The following is a 27246-nucleotide window of genomic DNA, read 5'->3' as shown; positions in this document are numbered from 1 at the left end:
TGGCCTGCAAACTATTAGTATTGAGCTCTGAAGGATGGTATCATAAGCCTTTGATACGTCTAGGAAAATAACTAGTGTTGAAAGGCCGAAAGCTCTATGATGTTCAATATGGCTTATCAAGTCCAAGACGCTGTCTTGCGCGCTTAAACCTGTTCGGAATCCAGTCATGCATGTTGGCAGAGCCCTTCTATCTTCGAGCCACCAAGATAAACGCTTACTTGCCAGCTTCTCCATAAGCTTAGCCACGCACGACGTCAGTGATACAGGACGATACGAGGCCAAGTCTGTCATTTCTTTGCCGGGCTTCAGCACTGGGACAACGCGAGCCACTTTCCATGAAGGAGGAACGTCGCCAGTCTCCCACACTCGATTGAGATAGCTTAGAAGCATCTTTCGGTGTTCCAAAGGTAGGTTCTGCATCATCTGGTTGGTGATGCCGTCAGGACCTGGTGCACATCGACGCCGCAGGCCGCTGAGTGCTGTCTGTAGCTCTCGAAGTGTAAACGGGGCGTCCATCACAGACGTAGATGTTGCAGGTGGAGTGCAGGGAGGAATTCCTGAACTTGCACTTACAAATGCATCTGCAAATTCCTCTGCCAAGCACACGAGAGGTTTCTGCTTGCGCAGTGCAAGCGCTTCAAAAGGTTTACTAGGACGAGAATCACCAGCAAGACTGCCAATGACTCGCCAAATCCTCGTCATCGGTGAGAAAACCGTCAAGCTAGCGCAGAAGGACGCCCACTGCGACCTACAGAGCTTGTTCGTATGGCGTCGAATGGCAGAGTTAAGCCTATTGAAGGTCGTCTTCAAGGATCTGTCGTCCTTCTTCCGCATCAGTTGTCGCTCCGCCCTTCTGCGCGCTGCGCAAAGGTTCCTGAGTTTTAAATCCGGAGTCGGAAAATGAGTAGGCAACTTGACCGCTGTGGTAGCAGCCATCTTACCAGAAATCATTTTGTCAATCACATCACCAGAAACACATGCAAGTTGCTCCCTGTATTTGTCCCAATTAACAACATGGCTAATTTTAGAGTCGCGCAAATGGAAGTCGGCAGTAAACACAAAAATTGGATAGTGATCACTTCCCATGCGGTCAGGTGCAGTTGACCACTTCACGCGGACGTCAGATGAATGCAAGGTTAGGTCTATTGATGTGGCTGAGGCTGGAGGCCGGAAGAAAGTGGGACTTCCGTCATTGGCCACGCACAAGTCCAAACTATCGATAACTTCTACAAGTTTGCGTCCGTGGGAATCTGTGTTCCTGTCACCCCAGAGAAAGTGATGGGCGTTGAAGTCCCCGCAGATAATTCGGGGCGCCGGGCAACGGTCACAAAGCTGCTGCAAAAACAAGTCCATTGCTACCTTCTTCCGCGGAGACACGTATACGGATGCAATAGAAAGAGTTCGGAAGCCAAGACGTATCCTCACAGCCGCTACCTCAATACTATCGGTGCAAAGATCGGTGACGTTCAAAGCCACATGAGGAATCTCTCTTCGTATGTAAAGGGCAGCGCTTCCCGCGGGAAATGACTTTATGCTGCAATTCTTATGGGCGACATATCCAGTTAAAGATCTCCCGCTTGGTAGGCCAGCCTCCGAGAGTGCTAATACTGGAACGCACGTATCTTTCAGAAATAATTTAAGTTCTGCTAGTCGACTTATAATCCCAGCGCAGTTCCATTGCATAATAAATGGCCCTTTTCGGTGATTTTTTGTTGCACGAGGTTGAAGAAGACTAGCCATATTAGAAGGTGAAGGTCGCTACGAAGGTGGTAATCATGGGCTCAAAGGAAAGAACGAGCTGTAGAAAGTTCTTCAGGGTGCCAGTCTGTATCACTTGAACATATGAACGCAGGACTTCAAACAAAACTCGCAGAAGGTCGGACAGTTCCTGATTTTTGAGCTCCTTATTTTGCTGTACGCACTTCCTCACAACTTCAACAAAGGTTGCGGACTTGGATCCACTCTTGGCCACTTCAGCTGGTGTCTTCATCTCTTTTGAGGCGAGGGAATGTCCTCCATGTTGTCGAGTCTGGCTGTGAAACTTGTCCGGCTGTCTGGCTGTCAAGTCTGGTCGCTGAGAAACTTGGACACTTTTTGCTGCAGCAGATCGAACAACCGACTCACCCACAGAGGACTTTGCCGTCTTGCTAGGCTCAGGTCGCTCTCTGACGTTGCTGGTTACCACGCTACGAACGTCCAACTCTAACGCAGGGAACTCAACTTCCGAATCTAACGCCGAGAACTCGTCACTTCCAGGTATCCGCTTCTCAGTAGGTTGTGGTTTGGGACCACTAATGAAGGACACTCGGCGGTGTAAGGCGCTTACACGGAAGGGGCAGCCACCAAAACTCGCTGGATGGTCACCACCACAATTAGCGCAAGCAAAATCTGCCTTGCAGGCTTTGTAATCGTGGGCGCCACCGCATCGTTTGCAACGTTGATCTTTGATGCAAACTTTAGCTACATGCCCAAAGCGTTGGCACCTAAAGCATCGGGGAGGAGGTTCAACGAATTCTTTGACTGCATGCTTGGTAAAACCGAGGTCAATTTTTTCGGGGCGCTCGGTGTTAGGAGCAAACGTTATCACAACAGAGTTAGTAGGTTTCGCTGCCCATTCTCTTTCTTGAGTCTCCACCCGGCGCATGAGACGTTTCACGTGCAGAATCCCTTGCGGTTTCAAGTAGTCAAGAAGGTCACTTTCCGAATACCACACTGGTACTCCCCTAATAACACATGTGTTAGTCATGTAGGAGTGGGGCAGCCGGGCATTAACTTTTATGTCCCCAATCTGAGAGCACCGGAGCAGAATGTCAACTTGCTCTTCCGTTGCGATATCTAAATAAAGCGCGCCTTGCGATGTGAAGCGGCTGCGAATCGGGGCAGATCCCAGCAGTACCTTAATGGCTTCAAAGAGCCTGATAGGGTTCCGCTCTCTCAAATCAACACCTTTCTCTGTTGGCAAAACTACCAATGGGATTCCGACCGTTCTTTGCTTCCGATGACTCACCACCTTGAAGCCGTCGCTGTCCACTTCCGCCATATCAGCCACTTGCTCGACAGGGTCGACGATAGTTGTGTCGTCCCCACTGACCGATGATGACGCACTGGACTGCTTATCGTCCCTGATGTCTGGCAGCTCCACACCTTGCGAGGCCATGGCCGCCTCCGCCACGCTGGCTTCCTTCGGATGGCGCTGTCCCTTTAAAGATGCCGGCGCCGGAGCAGCCGTACCCTTCCCATAGGGACAGTACCTCCTTAAAGATGCGGCCGTCTTCCAAGGATATAAATAACTCACTTAATGAATAGCAAAACCTATGCAAAAATTACAGAGCTGAGGTGACAACAGAGCGAACAGCGTCGTCTTCTGCCACTAAACTGCTCTCAGCCTTCCTCTAGGCAGTACTTGATAATGTGTGCACTTGCGTATTTGGCGTGCATGCGTGTCTGCTATGTATACAAATGCGTCGTTTCAGGTGTCACCCCCATTATCCGGAGTAGTATGCTAGACGTATAGCCGGGCAAACATGTCCAGCCTCCTCACATGAATGTTTATCTATATATACTAAAGAAAAGAGCCCATCCGTGTTATACACTGCTTTTCGGCAGTATCTTATTCGTACCTTATTTGTTGCGCCTGTTCGAACATATCGCTTTACATTCGCTTACGTGCGCAACACTAAAGCTCTCCAATCAGCTTACGTTTCGATGCATCAACATATTTCCTCCTTCAGCTCTGAAGGAACACTTGCAGGGTAAGTGATGTGGCGGTAGATTTGCACGGACCTCGGCACCGAGGCTGTTCCGTTCCTCTGCGACAAAACTACATCTCCTGCCCTCATCCGTGTGCTGGGTGTGGTTTAGTTGCTGAGCGCGAGAACGCCAAGCTGCGCCAGTACAGCGAGGACCTGCGCGACCAGCTCGAGAGGAGGAATGGAGCGGCGGGTATGGGGGTATGTGTACGAGTGCCTTCAGCCCCTGCCGCCGCCGCAGCTCCCATCGGTCCGCCGCCTGAACCGACGCATCTGGACGCTGTATTCGAGGCCGACGATCAAGGTCCGTGCAGAGTCCCTCCAATATATATTTCTTTCTTTTTCTACCACCGTGTTGGATGACTCTGGTCCGTGTTTCGGTGGAAAGACTCACTCACTCACTCACTCACTCACTCACTCACTCACTCACTCACTCACTCACTCGCTCGCTCGCTCGCTCGCTCGCTCACTCACTCACTCACTCACTCACTCACTCACTCACTCACTCACTCACTCACTCACTCACTCACTCACTCACTCACTCACTCACTAAAACTCTTCTTTTATAGAATGAATTCTCCTGCGAGATTTAATAATGCTCTCAAACGCCTTTAAAACGAAGTGCTTCGGATCTTCGGCAGGAGTATCGCGCATCGTACCGCTTGCTACAGAACAGGCTAAGCTCGTCTGAGTAAAGAAAATCTTTATTTATTCCCCTTTCCCCCACCCCCAGTGTAGGGTAGCAAACCGGATGCTGTTCTGGTTGACCTCCCTGCCTTCCCTACCCTTGCTTTCTCTCTTCCTCCTCCTTTATTTAGCATGAATTCAATAGGTACTTAACGAATGACGTCGCTATTTTTTCTGAACAATTAGTTCGATGGAATCAGCGACTACAGGCTAAGTTATGGCAGCCAAATTCACGGCGTGCGCGGTGGCGAAATTCGGAAGTGACGCAAGGTACAGTTGCAGAGCGTCTGACACCGCTATTGTCTGCCCCGTCAAAAATCCTTGGTTACTCTGCGGGCCGTTCATCACTGTTGCGTTCGTTGATCTTTGCTTCCATCCCGTCCTCCCGGCCTCGACCATGTCGTCAGCTCTGAGCAGATCATCACGTTGGATATAGGAAGTGGGGAGGGGAGATACGGGAGGTGCACGCTACTGTTTGGTACGAATCCGCCTGCATAGTTGCGCTTTAGACGTGGCATTCAGGCACCCCGCTTCCTATGCGCACAGCCGCTCTGTGCCGGCTGCGGAAGGTAGCGGCGGTGGCGCTACGTGCGTTGTCTGTAAAGCAACAAATCAGCCCTCGGGGACGCCTATAATCTTTTGTTGTGCAGGCAGATTTGTGTTAGTGGTCTTCGTTGGACAGATAGTAATTCGGCTGGAACGCACGAAAACCTTCGTTACACAGATTATTTCGTTGTAAAGGCATTCGGCTGTAATTCAGTGATCGATTGCGTGCTAATTCATTTAATTACTGACTTTTTGATTTATTAGTTGTGTTTAACGCTTCGAAACAATAACTGAGCTAGAGGAGACTATTGGGTGAAGTCCCGCTGAGTAAATTAGACCGCGTTGAAGATAGTAGGGATTAAAAAAAGTGTAAAGTTGCAACAATGCTACGTTGTCTTTCGCGTCTACAAGTGCACACGCTATACCCACCGCTTCACTTGCGTTTTGTTGACAATTGGAAGGGAATTCCCACGTACATTGTCATGACATGTCATCGCGGTCGAACCTGCTCAGCCTTGCCGCGGTCCGTTTCTTGCAGGTGGCTTCTTCTTTCGGCCGGTCCAGAATTCACGCCCCGTGAGACAAACCAAGCCAACCTGCTTCGATCACCAGTGAAGATTTGGTCTTGTGGCTTCTCACTTTGTTCAACGCGACGAAAACTTTCCCAATTAAGCGATTGTTTTAATTCTTCAAGCGGATTCTCGTGCGTGCTCTTTCTAATAGTTACGAGGATACGCAATCCTGAAGGGACATTAAAGAGAAAATTAAGTGGAGCATTATTAGTAAATTACAATTATCCAAAACAAAAGAAAAAAAATAAAGCAATTCTTACCTACAGAGGAAGTGTTGTAAGCGACGAAAGGCGGTAAGACGAAAGGCGAGTAGTGTCGCCGCCTCGAAGTTCCCTCGCCAAAACGCCGTTACGCCAAGGATATCAATGGCGTCTCAGTGCTCGGGCCTAGTTAATTTTTATCGCTAAATACGCACTACTTTGTGTGCTAAGAAATCAGAACGCCAATGGATAAACGTAGCAGAGTCTGAGAACCTCCACAGTATATATATATATATATATATATATATATATATATATATATATATATATATATATATATATATATATATATATATATATATATATAGAGAGAGAGAGAGAGAGAGGGGGCGATTTAGAGGTACAAATCTCTCTCTCTTTCTCTTTATCGGCAGCGCCTTCGTCTTCCGCACTGCCAGTCACACGTCGCTTATATATAGCAAACTGAGAAGAGCGCCGCCTAACAAAAGGTGGAAGTACTCTATACGCCCGAAGTAATTGTTGCAGTCTTTGGAATATGGGGGAGCACATGGGCATGGCGAGAGGCACGATATTTGTAATGTATTGTGCATAGCCATGACGCTACGGACGTCAGTATGCGGGCACATAATCGCGAGAATACCCGAGTTGGTTTCCACAAAGTTGTTGTTTTCCTATTGCTTCTCTGTTCCTTTTCTCTCGTGTGGTATTTTTCTTCTTTTTCTACCGTGAGGAGGCAGCTGCAGCCTAGCAAGTAGCTCTGTTGTAAACGATTTTTGTATCCACGCTTTCGACAACCCTTTAAGCTCCTTTATCCGTTTACACGCCGCACGTGGCTCCGAGTTGTCGTGGCGGGGCAACTCTCTCTCGGGCTTCTCGGTAGCTGCCGAACGACTCGAACGGTGGGGACGAGCGCGGCCATCACATCACGGTTGTCGTAGGGACGCGGGGATGAGCCGTGCACAGGGGGTCTCGGCCACTGACCCTAGCGAGGTGGGAGAACTACGACGAAAAAGACATGGGGGAGGGGGGACTAACCTGGCCTCCACTGCTACTGCTGCTGTTGCTGGGCCGAGGAAGAAGGAGGCGTTCAAAGCCTTAGGGAGCAGCAACCTTCCTTTCTGGGTTCCTATACGTAGATGAGCGGTGTTGTCTACGGCGGCGCCACATTCGCCTCTCTTATACATTGCTAAAATATGTTGCCGTACACGTCAACCACAGACATATATTGACATTATGTTTATTTTCCTTTTTTGTTTGTTTGCTTGCTTGTTTGATAGTTTTATTTGCTTTGTTAGTGAATCGAGAACACTTGAATCGTCATAACAAAGTCACGGGTGTCGGTTCGATCCAGTTACTAACCAAACAGATTTCCTCCGAGTAGCAGACGGTGAGCAGAATTCCAATCTCGACTACAGTCCGATCCGAGTCCTCTCTTGACCGCAGATGAAGGTAAGTGAGAGCGAACTTGTGCTTAACTTTCTTCGTTATAAAACAACTCGCTAGGAGACATCCGCTTGATCAAAATAAATAACTTGGGCGTGTATTCACAAAATAGCTCTTAATCTAGAACTGTTCTTAGGAGGAGAGGTCAATCAATAGTGTTATAGGACTTATTATTTGCGACAGTGGCCAGCTAAAGGCAAAAAAGAAAGCACTAACGAAAACCTTTGAGAATTCGGCACCTGAGAGTATTTCCTCCGTAAGTGCTCTGAGCCATGATACGGCCGGATGACTTCGTTAATAATATTCCCAACGTCTAGATTGGCTAGAATTTGGTCTTACGAAAAATTGTAGCGTTAAGAGAGTTTTGTGGATTTGGGCCCTTTATTCTATCGCTCGCAACCAACCTCCCGGCGCGTGCGCATCCTCGAGTAATTCGAAAGGAAGCATCCGAATCCACTCCCAGAAGCCTCGACGGCTAAACAAACGTGCACCTCATAAAACTGCCTTATAAGACTAAACGTTGAACGGGAGAGATACTTGTTACACTTTGACATCCCACATTCGGGTAAACACATCGCGAGTAATCGTTGCTTTTAAGGAATGGCTGTGCATCCACCCATTTGAGATGATTGGCGACTTTAATGCTATCAGCGATCTAGCTTATGGTCGGCGGGTAATTGTTGAGGATATGTTTATATAACGATTATTATGAAATGCAGCACATACCCAGTGACTCAATTTGCCCTGGCGGTTGGTTTCGAATCCGGTTCCCTCAGCTCAGCAGCCCGATGTCGGCGGGAAAGTGATTATACAGGACACAGCTACATAAACGGATACATAGCGATATGTAGACATACCGCACAGTGGGGGAAGAGTTCCCAAAGAATGCTAATAGCATTAAAACGAATTATGTGCTTCCTCTCCTACTGCTCCACGACTGTACTCGGTTCACAATTACCAACTAGCCCGAACCATCGCTTTGCTCGGTCCAGAAGTAGTGCAAGTGCCTGTTGTCGTGCGACAAGTACGGTATGCACTGCTATTCGCTTGCGTATATCGTTGCGTAATCTTGGCCCCGTATTCACAAAAAGCTCTTGCGCCAGAATTGTTTGTGAAAGAAAAATTGCAGTCCAGCCTGATGCTGGGCATATTGCTAGTTAACGCGTCCGGCCAATGGAAAAGAACACTTACGAACGAAAAGCTTTGTGAATTCGGCCCTTTGTCCAGTATCGCTGAAAGCATCGAATGCAATACGCCTTGTTCCGGAAGTGTTCTGTAAGGTGACACGTTTGCTAGTTCAGATATATATAAAACTAACTCGATGTGTAGTCAAGCGTGCGTTCGAAAAAGAACTCGTTGGAAACGAAAAAAAAAAAAAACACTGCTGGAAGCTCTAGGTCAATGACTCCGTTTATTTTTTCTTTTTGTAGGACGGTGGTGACCGTCGCTTTAGGGGCATCAAGCGTACTGCTCCCTAGAGACACTGACTGGCATGTACTGGCCATAAAGTCTGTTTGACGTACATCGAAATTAAAGAATAAATAGCCTAATTACGGTGTTCTCCGAAACGAGACACAGATTATTGCACGAAATTATGCTTAAATTTAACAATAAAAATGAAGGTTTTAGGTTGACTTTTGACAACAATGATGTTCCTACTTGCTCGTACCCGCCATGGTTGCTCAGTGGCTATGGTGTTGGGCTGCTGAGCACGAGGTCACGGGATCGAATCCCGGCCACTGCGGCCGCATTTTGATGGGGGCGAAATGCGAAAACACCCGTGTACTTAGATTTAGGTGCACGTTAAAGAACCCCAGGTGGTCGAAATTTCCGGAGTCCTCCACTACGGCGTGCCTCATAATCAGAAAGTGTTTTTGGCATGTAAAACTCCATAATTTAATTTTTTTCTACTTGCACGTATACGGTCAAATTTTAAAACAACTATTGGATAACCTGCCAGCTGCACTGTAAAGAACAGTTTTTAGCTCGTAAATATTATGTGTTGCGTTTCCAGGTACATAGCTTGCCCGCTGCAATACAAGGAAAGAAAGGGTTGACCGAAATGGAAATACAATCAAAGGGCTTTGTCAAGTATTTTTTTGTTCTTTACTTGTTGCTTAGGGATGATATATGCGCTTGGTAAGTGCATTTTTCCTTCCAGCGTTTCATAGCTTAGCTTCACAACTTAAGCATTCTCAGTCAAGAACTGCTCGTAATTGTGAGTACTGTTCGATAGTTCAATGAGCGGTCTCACAGCCATAGAGGCTGCGAATGAAAAAAAAACAGAACCCTTTTGAAGTAAACATTTGTTTAGCGCGCTGCATTTTAAAAGAAAAGAAAGAAAACCACGCTTCCTTAGTTCAGGCTTGCTGGCATTGCACGCAAACTCGCCAGGGGAGTCATGTTAGCACACGACCCATGCACGTGTGCACGCCAATCCGCCATCGTGTAACCAGTGTAGCTGAGCTGCTCGACCAAGCAACCAATAGAAAACGGCGGTCAACGCGTCTCTTTCCCAAAGAGGGGGAGGGGCCTACAAAAGCGACCCACCGCATTCCCCGCGGGTTTATTTCCTTTTTACCGTCGTCTGAACTGCAGGCGGCAACAGGTACGTCTTCAGTTCTATTCCTGTCTCGGAACAATGATGCGGTGCCACTGTATGTGTAGCTTCTTAAATAATACCACATAACGTTTACGCGCAATAATAGGAACGCCAGGCAATAAATACGAGCAGCTTAAATCACAATTTCTGCCGTTAAATGCGTCTTCACAACCGCTGGAGTGTCGGTTAGAATTTGGTTACGGTTACTGCTACTTTTAGGATGGTGTGTCTGTAATCTTAATTTCCGTCTCAATCCGCCCCCCCCCCCTCCCCTTTTTCGAAGTTGAGAACACTAGAATGCAAAGCATTAGAAAGGGCTCGGCGTTTCTAGCAACCTCTTGAAGAGCCTGTTCACAAATCACGGAGTTTGGACGGCGGCCTGGCGTTGATTTAATTGAATCAATTATCTCTATACAGCTTCCTTAAGCGCACGTTGGCTTTTTTTTTTTATGCGAAGCATATTACGAGAGCTCAACCCAGCTCCTCAGGCGCGGCGGTGTCGCCATGAAATCACGTGACACCGTGAGGTCACGACAGAGGAGAAGTGGCTTTGGCTCAACTCTTGCAAGACGGGCTGGGTGGGAATCGAACCAGGGTCTCCGGAGTGTGGGACGGAGACGCTACCACTGAGCCACGAGTACGATGCTTCAAAGCGGTACAAAAGCGCCTCTAGTGAATGTGGTGTTGCCTTAGAAACGAGCTGTTTCTAAGGCGTGCGTCTCTTGCTCAGGCGCACATTTCGTTGCCGCGCCGAACGCTGCTTTGCTCGACGCTCACCGCGTCCAATGCGGGGCGCGTAGTCGCTGCCCTGTAGCCCATTGTCTTACACCCCTTGGCGGGTCGACGGGAACGCTGTCGCGTTCCACTCTTGAAGGCGAAGAAGTAATGCATGAGTTGTTTCTTCGTCTAGCCGAACCAAATATAGCCAAGCAACAGCAGTTCACCAGGCTAAACAGTGGTTCAACAACTAAAATAAAGGCTAGTATGCTTCGCATCCTGGGCTTAACCTTACCTAAGCCACAGCCATTTTTTCTTTGTCCCACACTGCTGGCTCGCTATCGGGCACGATTCTCAACTTTTCGTTCGATCTCAGATTCTCTGCAAAAGCAATGTGATTTATCCCAATGAAAGAAAAGAGACCTTGGGGAGCTCATGAACGTTTCCAGAATTGCAAAAACTTGCCGCTGCTAATTTTTACAGCGTAATGAATCCCGGCCAATCTTACGCAGAGAAACGAAACGCCGAAGAGTGCAACTGTCCCGCACTCAGTAGATGCTCACAAGTTACGTCACTGCTTCGACTGGCGTTCGGACAAGCATGACGTGGGCGAGATCGCGGCTTGATAAGGATAATGGTCGCCGATCGGCGAGGCGCAAATAGTGACATTACTCGGCATCTACTTAGGGCGTTACGAGTGCGCTCGTCGACCGCTCTGTTTTGCCTTTCTGTCTGAAATTAGTCGGAATTCTTTACGTTGTAAAAATTAGCGCTGTCAAGTTCTTGTCAGGTTGGAAACGGTTATGAGCTTTTCGGATGGCGCACTTCAAGTCTTCCATTGGGATAAATCGCATTGTCATTGCGGTTAAAAGGTAGATTTGTCTAATTTGTGTAATTACTTGTCAAGTTACTACACTGAGTCATTTTCGAATGAATGACTGTCGCAAAAGCAGTCTGGTGTAAATTATTTGATTGTCCAATGTTCCCTATGTCGAAGAGATTTCGAATGCCATTTCATGAAACACCCGCTATACTTAGGAATATGTATCGCACACACACGCGCGCGCGCGTGTAAGGTATCAGCAGTCTTTTCTCCTTCCGAGCGCGTTCTCGCATAAACCACAGGACTGATCACAACGATCGTGTACACACCATCGGCTGACACCCAGTTGGCCTTTGACTTCTCTGACGCAGGATGGGCCGCATATCGACGCTCGCAGCGATCACGCTCGTCGCGTGGTGTGCATCGAGAGGCACTGATGCCACGCCGCCGGCTCTGCTCGCGGGCCTCGCCGCCTATCCAGCGCCCGGCGTGGCCGCCGTGCTGATCGGCGGCAAGCTGCTGGCCGCCAAGAAGATCATCGGCATCAAAGGCGCCAAGCTCGTCGGTGCCTCCCTGCTCACACCAATCCTCGCCAAAAAGGCCATCAAGCCCCTTTTCGGCCTGACCGCCAAGGCCGTCGTGGCCAGCAAGCTTAGCAAGGTCGGCAGCAAGTTCGGCAGCAAGTTCGGCAGCAAGTTCGGTAGCAAGTTCGGCAGTAAGTTCCACAAGAAGCACGTGCCCTGGCCCGTACCGTCGGCTCCGGTAGTCTACGGCGCGCCCACCGTCTACTCGACCACCGTGGTCAAGAATGAGCCGAAGGAGCAGTGGCCCTCCGCTTGGCCCTCGGCAGCCTGGCCTTCCGCCGCCTGGCCCCCTTCTTACTCCTCGGAATGGCCATCTGCGTCGTCTTTCGGCTCTTCTGCGGGTCTCAAAAGCAACGCCTACGGCGGTCTCTCGTACGGTGGACTTGAATCAGCCCAGGCGCCGGCTTTCTCGTACGCTTCCCTGGCCGCGGCTCCGAAGCTCCAGGCGGCGGCTGCTCCCCTCTCCAGCGCTGCATTTTCGCAGAGCGTTCCGGACGTCTACTCGAGCTACTTCGACACCGTCAAGCAGGCCGTTCCAGCTAACTACGGCTCTTACTCGTTCGGGAAGCCGCTTCACGGACTCGCCTCCTCGGTGAGCGCGACGAATCCGGCGCTGACCGCTGCGCTGCCCGCGACGCACATAAGCTCGGCAAGCAAGTACACGGTGTCCACAGGCTACGCTGGCGGACAGGGTGGTGGCTGGGCCTTCCCCAGCGCCGCTGGCTCGGAGTGGCCCGCGGTTTACAACACCAAGCCTGGCTTCGCCGTGGCGCCAACAGTGACGCTGTGAAGCGACGGCGTCCCAACAGATGTGGTGAGTATACCACAGTCATGTACTACATTGCTCAATACAGAGGTGCTCCTTTTGTCCCTGCGGCATGCAAGTCTTGATATGATGTCCTGAAAAAAGTTATACCGAGCTGCACGATAGTGCATTTAGCATGTGTTTGTGCGTATGCATGCGTTCTCATTCACTCAGTGTATTTTCTCTTCCATCTATGATTGTTGTTCGTTGTTCACTAAATAATGAGACCGTGCGAAAATAGGCTACCGAATGGCCGGTTATCCCAATCATAAAACATACACTCCAGCAACTAAGGAACGTAGAAAAAAAAAGAAAACGAAGCTTTGTGCTTTATTTTTTCCCCATTTGCTCTGCGTCTAGCAGTAGCCGGCGCCACCGAATACTTCAACCTCCCATTTAGGTAAATTCATGTAGTTAGCGTCTGTCGCGGACGTAATTGCAGACTGCTGGCCTATTCATTTCAATGCACAGTTGTGTGCTAATATTCAACAGTGTGTATATCCATTAAATTCAATAGTGCGTATTTATATGGTCTCTTTAAACGGCACATCACTCTGTCTTTGAAGTGAAACTTCCACTTTTGCGACCTGTTGATATGTTTCAGACTTGGAAGACTCTCCAGGGACGATTGCAACAAAGCCGAAGCCACTCGTTTAGCCTGGATGGAAGTCTGCCAGAAACTCACTGAAGGCAAGCTCGTGAATGCGTTAACCGACGAGCACTCGCTTGAATTTGGTCGTGTGCAATAGCTCGCGCTCTCACAGAGAAAGTTGTTTATCGCTGTCTATTAAATGTTGTGGTTTGGTACAGCAATAAAAAAGGTTGTTGCCCGCTAGGAAAATAGCGTTCGTCGCGAAGTTGAAGTCTTGATCTGTCAGTAAACAAGGGACGGGGGAACGAGGGCCGCGGTCGGCGGAAGCACGCGCATTTTTTTCGTAGTGTCAAGCCCTGCTAACGAAAGACACTTCCACGAGCGTTTCATATTTCAGAACACGTGCGTGTGCTCCAATCCGCAGTGCTCCAATACACGGGACACCCCGTGATAGAGTAAGATATACAGTGTACACTGTAAACGGAAATAACTCCGACGTGGGAGTATAACGCTTGTCCTCTAGCGACCCCCCGGTTCGGAGTTTATTATGCTCCGTATGATCGGAGTAGAATTTTTACTCCGTGCGAGCGGAATTTTCGCGTGGAATTATGGGAGGTATTTTTTCTATCTTTTCTTTCTTTTTTGCTTTGCAATGGACGGAGTTTTTTTGAGGTGCAACGGGAGTATAAAAAGAGGCATCGCGTCAGTCTGCGCTAACATCTTTACATACAGAGGCTGCTGGTCAAATTTCGAAATATGCACACGAGACCTCGTCAAATTCGACGAAACAAGTGAATGAAAGAACATATATCATGACATACATAAACATTTAAGAAACGCCCAATGCAGAAACTTGAAAGACATCCCATGTACACGCGATACCCAAGAAGCAACGGTGCCAGTATATATAGCCACGATACTGTGTGCCTCTAAACCGCATAGGGAGCAGCTGTGCTTCTTTCAGAATTACGACTCCCATGCTCGTTCATACGAGATGTGCCTCTCTGATATTAACAGAATACCTTAATCAACACAAAACTGTTAATTCAGAATAGTGAGAGAAAGAAGTTAATGGCGTAAATTTTCACAATTAGCATGCCATTCTGAGTGCTGGAGCGACTTCGCACACTGCCGGCGTTCGCGGCCAAAAAGTAGTACGTTAGTTACAGTAAGCAAGAAAAATGTAAGTGCGTCTGCTTCATAGTAAAATTAAATTTTTGCGATATAGTGGTAGCGTAGCGACAAATTATTACGTGTGAGCATGACCCGCAGCAGCCGACGCAACACCGAAAAATGCGCAGTCATACATATTATACACCGCACTACTTGCTCCGCGTCCAAGCAATATCTCTCGGTTGTGAAAAGGAGCTACATAGCTGATCTGTCGAGTGAATGCTTAAACTCGGAGCGAGCAGGCATGCGTCTAAATCAGTGTCTCGGATAGAGCGTAATGTTAATACAATATCGGAAGCAATGACGTGACCAAAACCTATATGCGCGATAACAATTCTATGCACATCGCTCAATAAGAAGCTTTATTTACAGTACGCATACTTATGTCCTACCGTTTTTCTTCGGGTGAAAATATCCGTTCGCAGATACATAAAAACAGTTGCTTACACTCCGATCTTTCTCACTGGCAACACAGCACCGCAACGAACTTGGGGTACGCCATACATGTGCGACTAGCACGGACGTCGTCGCTCGAACAGTGGCTGCTGTTGCCATTGCTACGCGGTCCTTTCAAACATTACACCAGACGTTGTCAGCATGTACCGAAAAGGACATAAAAGTCGCATTTCACGTACTGAACAACACAAGCCAGGGTCACGCAGCACGAAAACACAGTCAGAACCTGAGCCGACATCACGAGCCAGTGAGCAGCTTCGAGGTATACCTAAGCCTTTTTCCGCACTTGAAAACGTTGCTCTTGCATTCATCGTTGTCAGCAAAGTGATCCACGCTAACGTACTTGAAGCTGAAAATGAGCGAGCTGCAGGCATGCCTATAACACTTTCTGGAAGGAAATACGGGAAACAAATTGACGAAACGCTGTCACGGAACGACACTTCACAAATGTAAACAAACCGTCAGCCATGAGCACTGCCGACTCCGCCGAATGCGCCCGGTCGCTGGCGAGGCGCACAGCCTCATGGGAAGCGCCACGTGACCAAGCTCTTTCGGCGGAGGGGAGTGTTTAAAACTCCCTGTCGGAGTTTCACGGGAGAACAAGATTTTTAAGCGGAGTAAAATCGCGTCATGTCGCCCTAATGCTCCCGCAGCCAGCCAGCGGAGTGAAACGAGGGAATGGCGCTGTTTTGCTCCCATACATCGGAGTAAATACTTGAGGAGGGGAGGTTTTAGGGTACATCACCTGTTAAAAACTCCCAGGTGGGTTTATTTTCGTTTACAGTGTAGCTGGGTCTCGAACATACTGACTGTGTTGTCATTTGTCAAAAGAGAAAAGAAATAATGCATAAGTTCCTGTTTCGGATCTGGGTTTAAGTCCGGCAAATGGACAGTTAGCTCAGTGACAGACTGACTGAATGACAATTTTTACAATGTGCACAGAGCAATAGAGATGAAAATTTGCTAGAAACCACGAGGGCGTTAAAAAACAAAAACAAAAGAAGAACCTCCAAACAAGTTAGTTCAGAAGATTTGGAAACATGATTTTAATCATTTAAGAAGGCATTGGCGCCCGCTCCTTACAATGAAATCGTAAGCAGTGTGTGCTCAGGGCGTCTGCCTGCGCGTGTGCAGCAGTTTTTTTTTTTTTTCGCGCAGTTTGTGAAGGGGCAGAATTTCGCATACGTGGCCAATTTCATGTTACTGATTCATTGTAGTAAAAGCTGGGTCCACGCTTTTAGAAGCATTGAATGAGTGGCGGAGAAACAGCAACAAGTAGGCTTCGTTCGGCCGACCATTTTGGTTGCGCAGTTTTAAGATATTCTGACTGTTCATTTGACATTAGCGGGTAGTAAATCCAATGACTTGTCTTCTTCAATATCTAGTTCTAGGAGTGCGCAACTATACTTGTGCCGCAAGGAGGTCTGCCAATGCTGCAGCCTGAAGACTCGTAGAGAAATAAAAATTGCCGCGCGAATCGCCGCACGAGGCACTTTGCGTGTATACGCGGACTTCTTTTACGCTCGGAGAAACACTATTATGTTGCACGTGTTGAGCAACAGAAAGGTGTATCGGGAGTTTTTCATGTTGCTCTACAATTTTCTCATTGACACTTTTCGTATAGTTATAATATTTGAGAAGATTAATTAATTAAGACTAGTTATGTAATTAGGCGGAATGAAAAAATAATCTGAGTATCTCCAAGCGACGGCAAACAACATTACCCTGGTTCTGTCCAGCTACGTGGCATTTGCATATATTTAAATGTTTGTGCATGGTAGTTGGTACACCCTGTAAATACCGCGATTTTACTGCTCCCATGCCCGGTCACTTGTTCTGATCTGTTCCCGTTGCCACTGTACGTAGACACAGTGTTAAAGAGAACACTACAAAGGGTGGCTCTCACTTTGCTACACCAATGCACTGCGTAAGAGTGTAGGTCTCAGCACCACCGACAACAAATCATCTTCCACAAAACTGGGCGTTTGTACAGCTGCAGGACTGGAAAATTCGCAGGTGCTGCGCACTATCGTGCTCTCTTTAACAGTGGACCGCAACGTACATAGTAGTTATGAAAAATGCTTCACAGATCTGCCAGTCTCTCACACTCTGTGACATGGGAAAAAGTAATTATGTCCCGAGCCTTGTTCCAAACATCCCTGGAGATGCGTTTGGAAATGTCCCTGGAGAGACGCTAGGCGCCTATAACTTGGCTTTCGAGGCCTGTTTTTGTTGAATCTACAAAGCCGCGAGAGAAGAGAAGAGGTCACAAGGAAGGCTCAAGTCTGTTTCACTTTTATTGTCCTGTTCCCACTGAAGCACTGAGTCATGCTCGCTGTGAAAGTCATGTATACCAGATATTCTTGCGTGATACAAAGGGACGGGTGCCGCGAACCTCGCCGCGAACTCCAGTTATCCGTGGCTCATTTCTGGCCACTTAGGCTGGGAAAAAAAAAGGGGGGGGGGGTGTCGAGATCGAGTTACTTACTTACGAATTATGGTGATGGGTTGGTTAAAAAAGTTGTAGTGGCTACCACCTGGCGGTGGTTGAAACTGCAACTACGGTGGGGCGAGGCAGAGATGAGAACTGAGAATCAAAGTTGAACGTTTCTTTTTTTTTTTACCGAACCTTTGCGGCGTGGCTTGTACGTGCATTCTGCCGCCACCGCGTTTCTTTCTCTTCCTCAGTCACCACCTGTAGCAGTTGCCGCTACAATGTCAATATCCGTCATGCAGGGGAGCGGAGAGGAACTATAGGTAAAGATGAATGACGCTCCATTCTCAGTGTCTGCCGGTGCAGCGCTCCATTTTCATGTACATAAAATGCCACAAATCCAAACGCGAACAATTCCGGAACTACTCCAATGTATTGTTCCGCTCCCAGGTTCGCCTGTTTTTGTAACACTGGTCAAATTCAGACTAAAAAAAAAAAAGAAAGAAACGTACACTCGGGACTGCTCCACGTTTAGAAACTAGCTGCAGAGCGGAAGTACATTTTGCCCATTTACAAAACTACTGCTCTAACAGGTGTTCTGGTCATTTATATCGTTATTGTTTCAATGTATAGTGATGCTTGATGGTACAGAGCATCTAAACGATGTTCCTACGTACGATGATAGTTTCACTGTGCGCTTGAAATTGCCAAAGTTGCGATGGAGCTCACGTAGCCTTCTTACGCCGTTACGTTTGAAGTAGCAAGTTATTACGGAGAGAGTTCAGCAGGTAAGTCTTTTCTGTTTCCAAATATTTCACTTGTGGGGTCTTTTACGTTTAAAAGGTATGCAACAGGCGCGGTATGAGAGGGCGCTACATCGGAGAGCTCCGGGTTCGTTTTATAAACCTCAAATGCTTTAACGTGTTCATAAATCTAAGTGCGCGTGACTTTCACAAGGCTCCGAAAGCTGTATAGTTTGCTGTTAGATAGAGACATGAAACGACTTAAGGTGACTACTGTTCGCGTTAAAGCATTATCTGTCCACCGGAAAATTTGGGACACACGCAAAAAAAAAAAGGAGTGTGGCGCTGCAGGCGCAATCATTTTTACGTATGACAATATTTATCGAATATTCCATGCTTCGATACCACGAATCACTGATTTAACGGGCCGAGGGCGATTGCAGCAGAAAGATAAGCAGCACGAGGTTGATGTTTCAATGGTGATGTTGATAATACCCTTCCATTCTTCCAGCACTTCCTAGGCGTACTTCTTGGGCTAACGGCAGCAGCACAAGTCAGCTTAACTGTCCACAAACGAATATAAGAACTATGGTTGACCTTTGCTCAACCTACGGCAAGCGCGAATTGGAGTATTTGCTGCAACTTAATAGCATTGAGACTGGGTCAAGATACAACTGAGTTGCAGTGCTGTCTATTGACAGGTTATCGGCCTATTGCGTATCGCATAAAGGTTCCATAAGCAGTGAGTGAGTACGTGGAGTCCTCAGCATCCCGTGCTTCGGTCTGTAGCGCTGTAGCCACGACCACTAACACATAGGTGCATGAAAAACCGGTGGATGTCTTGTTAGTTATTTTTAAACACATTCACATTTAATTGTGAAAACACACTGCTCATTTCCGCGATAATACTGCTACTTTATACGTGGCCTGCTTATTCGCTGTACTCAGTGTTTCTAAGCATGAAAAGTGTGTTCAGCAAGCATTGTTTTTTTTTTTTTCTGTGAGTACAAAGCATTCATCACTTAACTCGAGTCCGTGTTTCAGATTCTCAAGGTTTATCGAACACTGAACACAAACAGAACAGACACACACATGAAAACCAGTTGGCCTTACTACACACTTCAGCGATGCCAGCGCAACGTTGAACATCTCGAAGTTCTATACGTGACTCAAGTACTCGCTCTTAGAATCCAGCGAGGAATACGGAGAGAATAAATATACAAATTATTGTCCAAGCTAGATATTCCGCTTGGGTCACCGGCAAAAAAATGCACATGCCTCTACGGCAAGTGTCTCATGGCGAAAATGAAACGCCTCCACGTCGAAACACAGTGCAGTATATAACTACTCTACTTCTTTGTCTTTGTTAAGCCCTCGTCAAGTTTCACGACCAGTGCAACACCGTGCAGACACAATCGAGCGTTGTTACAGCACACACAAACACGTGATCTGCAACCGAATGTGCGGTCAAATACTGCATGCCGCCGCACCGCTCGCGTTTGCGGGCCTCGTACCGTTCGTATGTTAGGTATTTCGCGAGTGAAAATTGTCCAGGAATCGGTGGTGCGTCTCAAGGTGACGTTGGCTCCGTAAACACGCACTTGCGTCAAGCGCCGCGAACTGTTCTCGCTGCTTAAACCTTAATGCGAGTGACAGAACGTATGCTTACGTTAGCTCATAGTGTGTCTTTCACGTCTTTTTATAAGCGCTATAGTAGACCTTCGCTATATTGACCAACGCACATAACCGTGAACGATGCTCTCTGCTCTCAACTAGCGGATCACGCATTCTCCGGCCTCTTTTTACCAAGGCAGCGTGACGCTTACTCCAAGTTGACACACACACATACACACGAGCACACCAAGAGTTCACTGCGGGGTACAGAGTCAGCTATTCGCTCCGGTGTTCCAGCAGCGAATCGACACAAGTCAGTCAGTCAGTCAGTCATCATGCGGTGATGATAGCGTTTGGCGCAGCGAACTCGTTGTTATGCGGTGTGAACCCGGATGTTCTCAGTGGGCAAGGTATCTGCAGAGTGTCCGATCCGATGGCAACAGCAGCAAGGCGAGAGACACACTGCTCGCGCTGTCCGTACCACCATCGCACAAAAAAAAAAAAGAAGAAAACGCACTGGCTCGTCCTCGCACAAGAACCAGTCTTGATATGGCTGCACGCACTACTGTCCAGTCGATATGTCGACGAGATCGGAGACTTGGCGTCGCTTCGAAGACTCGTACGTTGTCGACGCTGTCCTTCGCGCTCGATGAGCCACTGCCTCCGGCTAGTTCGGTGTCCATAGCGTGCTCTTGAATTGCGGACGCACGTCGGTGTCGCTAGACCTATCGGCCTGGGAGGAAAATTAAAAACGTACGAGACGAATGTGAGTAAACAGCAGAAACATAAACAAACGTGACTAAACAAAGGTTGCGAAAAACAAATTATCACTGGACATCTTCACTTAACGTTCTTGGTAATTTATGAAAAATCTTGTGCCGTAAGTAGAAGAGCTGTTGGCTGAGAAGCTAACATAGATTGCGAATTTAATGATGAGTGAACTGATTATAAATAATTATATCAGCAATTTATTATATTATATTGCTAGAAGAATGGCTCTGGGGTCTATAAACTTGGTCATGAAAGTGTGAACGGATCATTCAGAGCTGCCTAGAAGGGGTGGGGCGTGGCTTAATTCCCCAATGCATTGCGCGTGAACTGATAAATCCTGATCATATTAAAATAATCACCGAAAGGTTGTGATAAGACTACCATAGGAAAACACGAATGCTGTATAAATGTTCCGTTAACACAAGTAAATTCCTGTTAAGCTCTTCGCTATTATATTATTGCTTGGCTGAACTATTATGAGCACTAGCAATGTTTAATGCGAACATAAAACTGTGTACTTACTCTTAACACTGTTGTCTGACTCCATGGCGATAGTATCCTCGCTCTTGATTTCATCCTGCAATGTTTCTGAAATTATGTAACAAACAATGCTTCAATATTGTCCAAAGCACATATTATCAAACTCACATGGCGCAGTATAAAGCAAATAATTGTCGCTCGGTTTGTACATATAGAAATGTCCAGTTAGCCCGAGACGTCTACATTTACTGAACTTAGGCCAACGAAATATAGTTTTTATCACTCCATGCCGATCCATTCCTATCGTAAGGCTGACAATACTAACCCTTTTTGAAGTCATATATACTCCGCACATTCAAAGACAAATTGTATTCCCGAACTAAAATCTGCAGTTTAGGGTCACAACACACGCGCCAATGCTATGGTCAACGTTTTATAATTTTACAATGCTTGCATCAGCATAATATAGCTGTGTAGAGTATTAGTCTGCATAGCTGCCACTTGCAGCAGGGATTATATGTAACAAGAAAAATAGGTAATCAATTGTGTCTTATTATTCCGCAATAATAAACACCGTTCTAGTGACCGCTAAAGAGCTGCAATTCCAAAATAACGCACAAACAAACAGTTGCTATTAAGGCAAACGCAAAGCAACCGCAGTAAAGCGTAAGCTGCAGCCACATGAAGTGCATTTTTTTACTTATTTTCGGCAAGGCGGTGTTACTTATGTTTTGCGCTCTGTAATGCTCGCGCTGCGATTCCGGCCTGAATTTGCGTGATGTATTTACAGATTTGGTGAATAAAAAAATGACGCTAAGCCGTCAGTACATAGCACACACCTTCCTCCGTGTTTGCAGTTTAAGAATGCCGCACTACAAGTGGCTTTTCGAAAGCGAGCAAAGCTTTAAGATTTTGCGGCTTTGAAAGACGCTGTATGCCTGAACCCCGAGGAAGGGAATTCGCCAACCTTCTGCGCCCACTTTCCCGACATGTCGCACGTAACAGCTAGCGCATGCAGTCGTAACAGCGCAAGCTGCCTCTCACACCATCGTTCCGCACGATCGGGACATGCACCCAGAGAAAAAGTTGAACTCCCCCCTTACCTTTGGGCGTCTGCTGCGACTCCACGAGCGTGGAGCGGAGCGCTTCCTCACACCGGGCCCTCTTCTTGACTTCGCCTTCCAGCTGGTCTTGCACCTGGCGCCGGCAGCGCTTCTCACGTCGAAGCCGTTTCTGGTAGAACACTGCAAGTGCGTGATCGAGGTACGTTGTACAATGAGAAGGTGCGGTTTGGCTATTCTCTCTAAGCGACTATGCCGGCATCAGAGCATTTGAAAGTAAAGATCTGGTAAAGCACTTTCTCTGGCCATGTCGTCGGCTGATCACTTTGGGCGACGTCGCTTTCCTCGCGCAGTGATTGGCTAGGCTAGCCCAAGTGGTTGTGCCGAAAGAATTCGCTGGCTACCTGTCAGCGTCATTCTCGCGTCGCATAGTTCTCGAATGCATTGAATACCTGACCGTGACGCGTTGTGCTCGGTCATTACATAACAGAAGAGTTAAACCATGTCCGAAAGTGACCGACCGAGAAAGCGATTACGGACACCGTTCTCTCAGACTTCAGAGCCGCCGATATCATACAAACGCAACACCCAAAGCGTGCTTCACCGCACAGTGGGTCTTCAGCAGGTGAAGCCGTCTTTTTAAAGCTAGGGTGGAGCTGTCAGCACGAAGGCGGTAGAAAGTGGATGGCTCGGTTCTCGCAATGCTGACAAACCTACGTCAACCAGCTAACACAAAAATGCACGAATGAGAACATCTCTCGTTCTTTTCTCTGCCATCTGTGGGGCGCGAGAATATGCCATCAAATTGAAGTTGATTTAAACGAGGGCTTATTGGAAAGGGAAGTTTTGCCCTTTGGCAGTCAACTCACGTTTGTCACACGCATTCTTTAAATGAGCTCTTGAATGTCTGTTTGCGTTAGAAGTTTTGACAATGACAAATGACAGCCACAACTGACCTCGTTTGGTCTGTTCCTCCTGAAGTTTCTTCTCAAGGCCTTCTCTGAGTTCTCGCTCACGAAGGATTTCCACTTTTAGTTCCGCTGTAAAACAAGAATCGCAAGAAAAAAATCAATAAACGCCAACTGGCAATCTATTAGAATTTTGGGGACAATATGGAGAAATAGTTGAGCATCTGCGACATCAGCAGATTGAGGTCGCTTATTAGCACGGTAAGACACATTCCACGCGGTTTCAGGGAGCCAGCGCGAATGCAATGATAAAATAGAAGAACGAAATTTCCCACAGATTAACGAGCACTAAAAATAGCTGGACGCCGAAATTCGCGGTTGTGTTTTGCATAGGCACTCCGCTTTTAGTCACTGCTAGGTGTCATAAAGTTCCTTGCGTCATACCAGATCGCATAAAACAACAATAATGTTTCGTGGCAAGTAAGCAACAGCGCACTGAAAACGACCATAACGTTGCGGCAGCTTTCGTCCTGCAATGGTGTCTTGAGCAATTAGGAAGCCGGTTATTTTGTGAACTCAGCTGGACAGAAGGTAGCGGCTCGTGCTGGTGTTGCATTCTTGAGGATCTTAAGGCGCGAGGGTACAGCCAGCAACAGACAAAGAGACAAATAAGGACAGGACTGGGGCCAGGCATATTTCACTGTGCAGCACTCATTATGCATTTCGCGGTGGCTCAAAGCCTATGAAGTTCTGCACTTAAGCACAGGGTCACGAGTTCGACTCATTACGACGTCCCTCGCATATAGCAGGTGCTGCTTTGGGAAATCATGAGATCGGTCGACCAAGCAATGAATGAACGAACGAACGAACGAACGAATGAATGAATGAATGAATGAATGAATGAATGAATGAATGAATGAATGAATGAATGAATGAATGAATGAATGAATGAATGAATGAACGAACGAACGGTTTATGCGACCATCGACTACAATGCTCGCAACCGGGTCAGCGTGTCACAACGGTGTCTAATTTTACGTCAAATAACAACAGACTCCCGCCGAGATGGCCTGGTGGCTATGGAGTTATGCTACTGAGCACGAGGTCGCGGGTTCGATTTCCGGCCGCGGCGGCTGCATTTTGATGGATGCGGAATGTAAAACAAATGTTCGTTTATCATGCTTTCAGTGTAGCTTAAAAAAAGAAAAAGAAAAACACATCTGGTCGAAATTAACCGGGAGCCCTTCGCCAAGACTTCCCTCCTAACCCGCTGCGTAGTTTCGCGACGTTTAATTCCAAAATTTAATAGAATTTAAATAAACAGTGACCTTGGCTCCCCATGTCTTGTTCTCAAGCGGATGATGACGATGACGAGCAAAAGCACATCCCCTCCGCACGGCGCTCACCTCTCTCCATGTGGACCTGCTGCTCCTGTTGCCTGGCGTTCTCCTCGGCCACCTTGAGCAAGCCGAGGATGTTCTGCAGGAGGGTCTCGACGGAGCCCATGCCCCGTGCCGCCAGCAGACCGGCTCGCTCCATGAAGAGCTGCGCCTCGCCGTCCTGCGACGAGCTGCGCTTCATGCCTCCGCCGCCGGAGCTCGACAGGCTCGCTTCCGAGTCCTCGCCGCTGAGGTCGCCTGCGTGCAAGGGGAGGACGCGCTCGTCAAACTCGCGCGGTACTTCGATGCTATGCGGCACAGAAACGACAGGGCTCAATTTCTACACGATATATCCCGTTCGGTGGTTTTGACACTTCGTGCTGTTCTTTTGTGAACGGTTAGTTACGTCGCAACAAGTCTGTAATATAATGTTTTTCTTTTTCTTTTTTCCTACGTTGGCGTACTTTTTCTGCATGTTTATATTCTTCATACGCGTTTCATTTTGATATTTGAAAAAAAAAAGAAAATGAAATGAAAAGAACAAGAAAGAAGCTGAGAGCTATCGTACAGTTGGGATGTTGTCATATTTTGACGTATATTCCGTCTCCTGTGCTGAATTTTCTACATACGGATCCGGCTGTTTCCGTTACTCCGTGTCCACGTTGTGGTAGCACTGTGCATACCCGATCAATATCAAGCCTCTCTCTGTCTCTCTCTCTCTATCTCCGCTTCATCCTCGCCGCTTTGCAAAAGCTGGCGGGTAAGGTCACATAGACTGATATTGGGAGCAGGCCGTAGGTGTGAGCAGGTGATGTAATGCGTAGGAGAGGCGACATGCAACTCACTGCACCAGCTTAACGGGTGCCAAGGAACGGAAGTGTGTCAAATGTGCTGAACGGGTGCAATGTATTAAACGTATTGATGATCGAGATGGCGAAATCTGCAGAAATAGGATTGCTAGGATTTATAATTAAACCTTATATGGGGAGAGGGGGGGGGGGGATGGGGGGCCCGATCCCAATACAACACATTTGAAAATTCTTTCAATATCAATTACATAAGACTAGTTCCCCGTCTAATAACATTAAATAAGGCATTTCTTTTCACACAAAGGACGGCTTGAAAGAGCGTAAGTTTGCTTGAGCTATCCATTATGGCGCAGGCGACCTTTTTGCTCAGTATCGAGAGTGCCTTCACCTTGTATTGGTTAACCATTTTTATAGCGGCATTGATGTTACTGGATGCTGTCAGCGATTTCATGAGGAGTCGTCAGCGACAAACCAGAGGGTGATAAAACACCGCGAGCCTCGAAGGCGGTCTATACCTTGCTCCCGGTCGTCGGCGTAGTCCGACTCCGCCTGCATTTCGTCGTCATCCCTCGCCCTCTGGTGGCCGTCGGCGGAGTCTCTGTCACGCGGCGGCATTCCACCACTTTGAGACAAGTTGAGCGCCGAACCAAGGTCGTGTTCTCCCGGAGGCCCTGCAAATATATATGGAGAAAGTTTTAAAAAATGAAAAAAAGAAAGGGTGTGGTGGCCATGACAATCTGATCTTACACTTTCTGGTTCGTGGTCCCTGTCGATTTTTTTTTTTTTTCGTCGAAACTTCAAGCATGGCGCTTATGGAATACGCTGTGACTCAATTCGAACAAAAGACATTGCTGGAGCCGGCTTTTCAACAAGTGGACTTTTTTTGTCGGGGCGCCTTGTCGAAACGTAGGCTTCATTGAGATCTCTTGTTAAACCACTGTTCATCACTTCCAGCCTCCATCTTCCTGTGAACGTTTGTCTTGATTGGACATTCGTACTATAGCGCATACATCGGTCGGTTCAGCAGAGTGGCTACTTCGAACTCGTAGGCACAATGTTTCCATGCAGGAACTCTGCGCAACGCAGTCAACGACATAATATGGGGCAGCGCACGCACATTGCGTGTATGTGTGAGTCGGTACAAGAACGTTCACAAATATAGCGTAGAAACAGACGGCACACGTCACACGTCGTATGTGCGTACGCCGTCTGCTCTTCATCTCGTATCGTTGTTTATTTTGCAGGTATGTAACTATTACAGTCGTTTGAACGCAAGGTTACGCTGTCCATGTTTGCTAGGATGAACGGAACAACAAAATCACAGGACTGCATCACAAAAACGGTTACTAGTTACTTTTATCTGCGGTATGAATACTTTCGCGCTGTGCTAGGTGCGTCGCGTACATGCTAGCGAGCGCTGACAGTCGCGTTTTTCGTATTCATATAGTTAACGCGTAGTGGCAGCCGTGCTTTTCGCCTAAAACGTTAAATACAAAGTTTTGCCTTAGCACGGTGAGAAGCAAACATTAAGAGCAACCATGTAATAGTAATGAAACATCGGCATTAATGGCGCAGCACCCACCATGGTCATGATGCGTTAAGGCAGGGTGGAGATATATATTATCGTTTTCTGCACGGTCGAAGACTTAGGAGAGTAAAAGCGTTAGACGAGCTTGCACTTACATCCTGGACTCATTGATCTTCGGTTCGGGTCCGTCCCACGCATCTTCTCCTTCTCGCCGTATTCGTCGCTGTTTCTGCGAAAATAAAGAAAGAAAATGTAGGAAAAGAACGTAATTTGCACAACGAACAAAGAGCGTGTGACTAAAAGTGCAGGTAACTGCTGTGCGCACGAGTTAAGGCGCGCTAAAATCCAATTAACGAGCACTTCTCTAATGACGTATCAGAATTATTAAGTAAAAACTGCGAACACGTAATGAGTTTCTACGTGGATTTAATTATTTCGGTACCTTTCGTTTCAGTGTTCTTGCTTTGGAGAACCCAATGGCGCGTTTAGACGTAACTGGAGAGAAACGCCTCTGCACCGATGTTCGGGGGTAGTGCTGTCGATTTTATT

At 47.5% G+C, this 27246-nt stretch overlaps 3 protein-coding genes across 6 annotated transcripts in view; 2 read left to right on the top strand and 1 right to left on the bottom strand.

The window, feature by feature from the left end:
* Positions 1–5755, top strand: part of LOC135902591 (E3 ubiquitin-protein ligase CCNB1IP1-like) — a 30096-nt gene extending 24341 nt beyond the window's left edge. The window contains exons 8-10 of the mRNA XM_065432779.2: positions 3732–3752; positions 3862–4053; positions 5521–5755. Of these exons, the coding sequence (XP_065288851.2) occupies positions 3732–3752; positions 3862–4053; positions 5521–5597 (290 nt within the window). The 3' untranslated portion in view covers positions 5598–5755. The remainder of the gene's footprint in view (positions 1–3731; positions 3753–3861; positions 4054–5520) is intronic.
* A 3555-nt stretch (positions 5756–9310) lies between these two features.
* Positions 9311–13575, top strand: LOC135902623 (uncharacterized). Of its 2 annotated transcripts, XM_065432818.2 has the most exons (3): positions 9311–9826; positions 11732–12758; positions 13354–13575. In XM_065432818.2, exon 2 carries the CDS (start codon positions 11733–11735, stop codon positions 12732–12734), a length of 1002 nt encoding a protein of 333 aa, XP_065288890.2. In that variant the 5' UTR covers positions 9311–9826; position 11732; the 3' UTR covers positions 12735–12758; positions 13354–13575. The 2 variants fall into 2 exon arrangements, with proteins under 2 accessions (XP_065288890.2, XP_065288889.2); XM_065432817.2 differs by lacking the exon at positions 9311–9826 and having other exon boundaries at positions 11011–12758.
* A 5409-nt stretch (positions 13576–18984) lies between these two features.
* Positions 18985–27246, bottom strand: part of LOC135902593 (dachshund homolog 1-like) — a 68492-nt gene continuing 60230 nt past the window's right edge. For all 3 annotated transcript variants that reach the window (XM_065432782.2, XM_065432785.2, XM_065432783.2), the window contains 7 exons: positions 26853–26926; positions 25685–25840; positions 24388–24618; positions 23030–23113; positions 22116–22256; positions 21055–21120; positions 18985–20494 (listed from right to left, as the gene is read on the bottom strand). In XM_065432782.2, coding sequence (XP_065288854.2) covers positions 20487–20494; positions 21055–21120; positions 22116–22256; positions 23030–23113; positions 24388–24618; positions 25685–25840; positions 26853–26926 — 760 coding nt within the window. In that variant the 3' untranslated portion in view covers positions 18985–20486. The remainder of the gene's footprint in view (positions 20495–21054; positions 21121–22115; positions 22257–23029; positions 23114–24387; positions 24619–25684; positions 25841–26852; positions 26927–27246) is intronic.

Source organism: Dermacentor albipictus, chromosome 3, assembly GCF_038994185.2.
Source record: "Dermacentor albipictus isolate Rhodes 1998 colony chromosome 3, USDA_Dalb.pri_finalv2, whole genome shotgun sequence".
In the NCBI taxonomy this organism is placed as follows: domain Eukaryota; kingdom Metazoa; phylum Arthropoda; class Arachnida; order Ixodida; family Ixodidae; genus Dermacentor; species Dermacentor albipictus.
Note: the sequence above shows the minus strand (reverse complement) of the source record. Positions and strands in the feature narration are given on the sequence as shown.

Coding starts and splice junctions, on each gene's coding strand:
- LOC135902623 (XM_065432818.2), top strand. CDS start 11,733: ATGGGCCGCATATCGACGCTCGCAGCGATCACGCTCGTCGCGTGGTGT.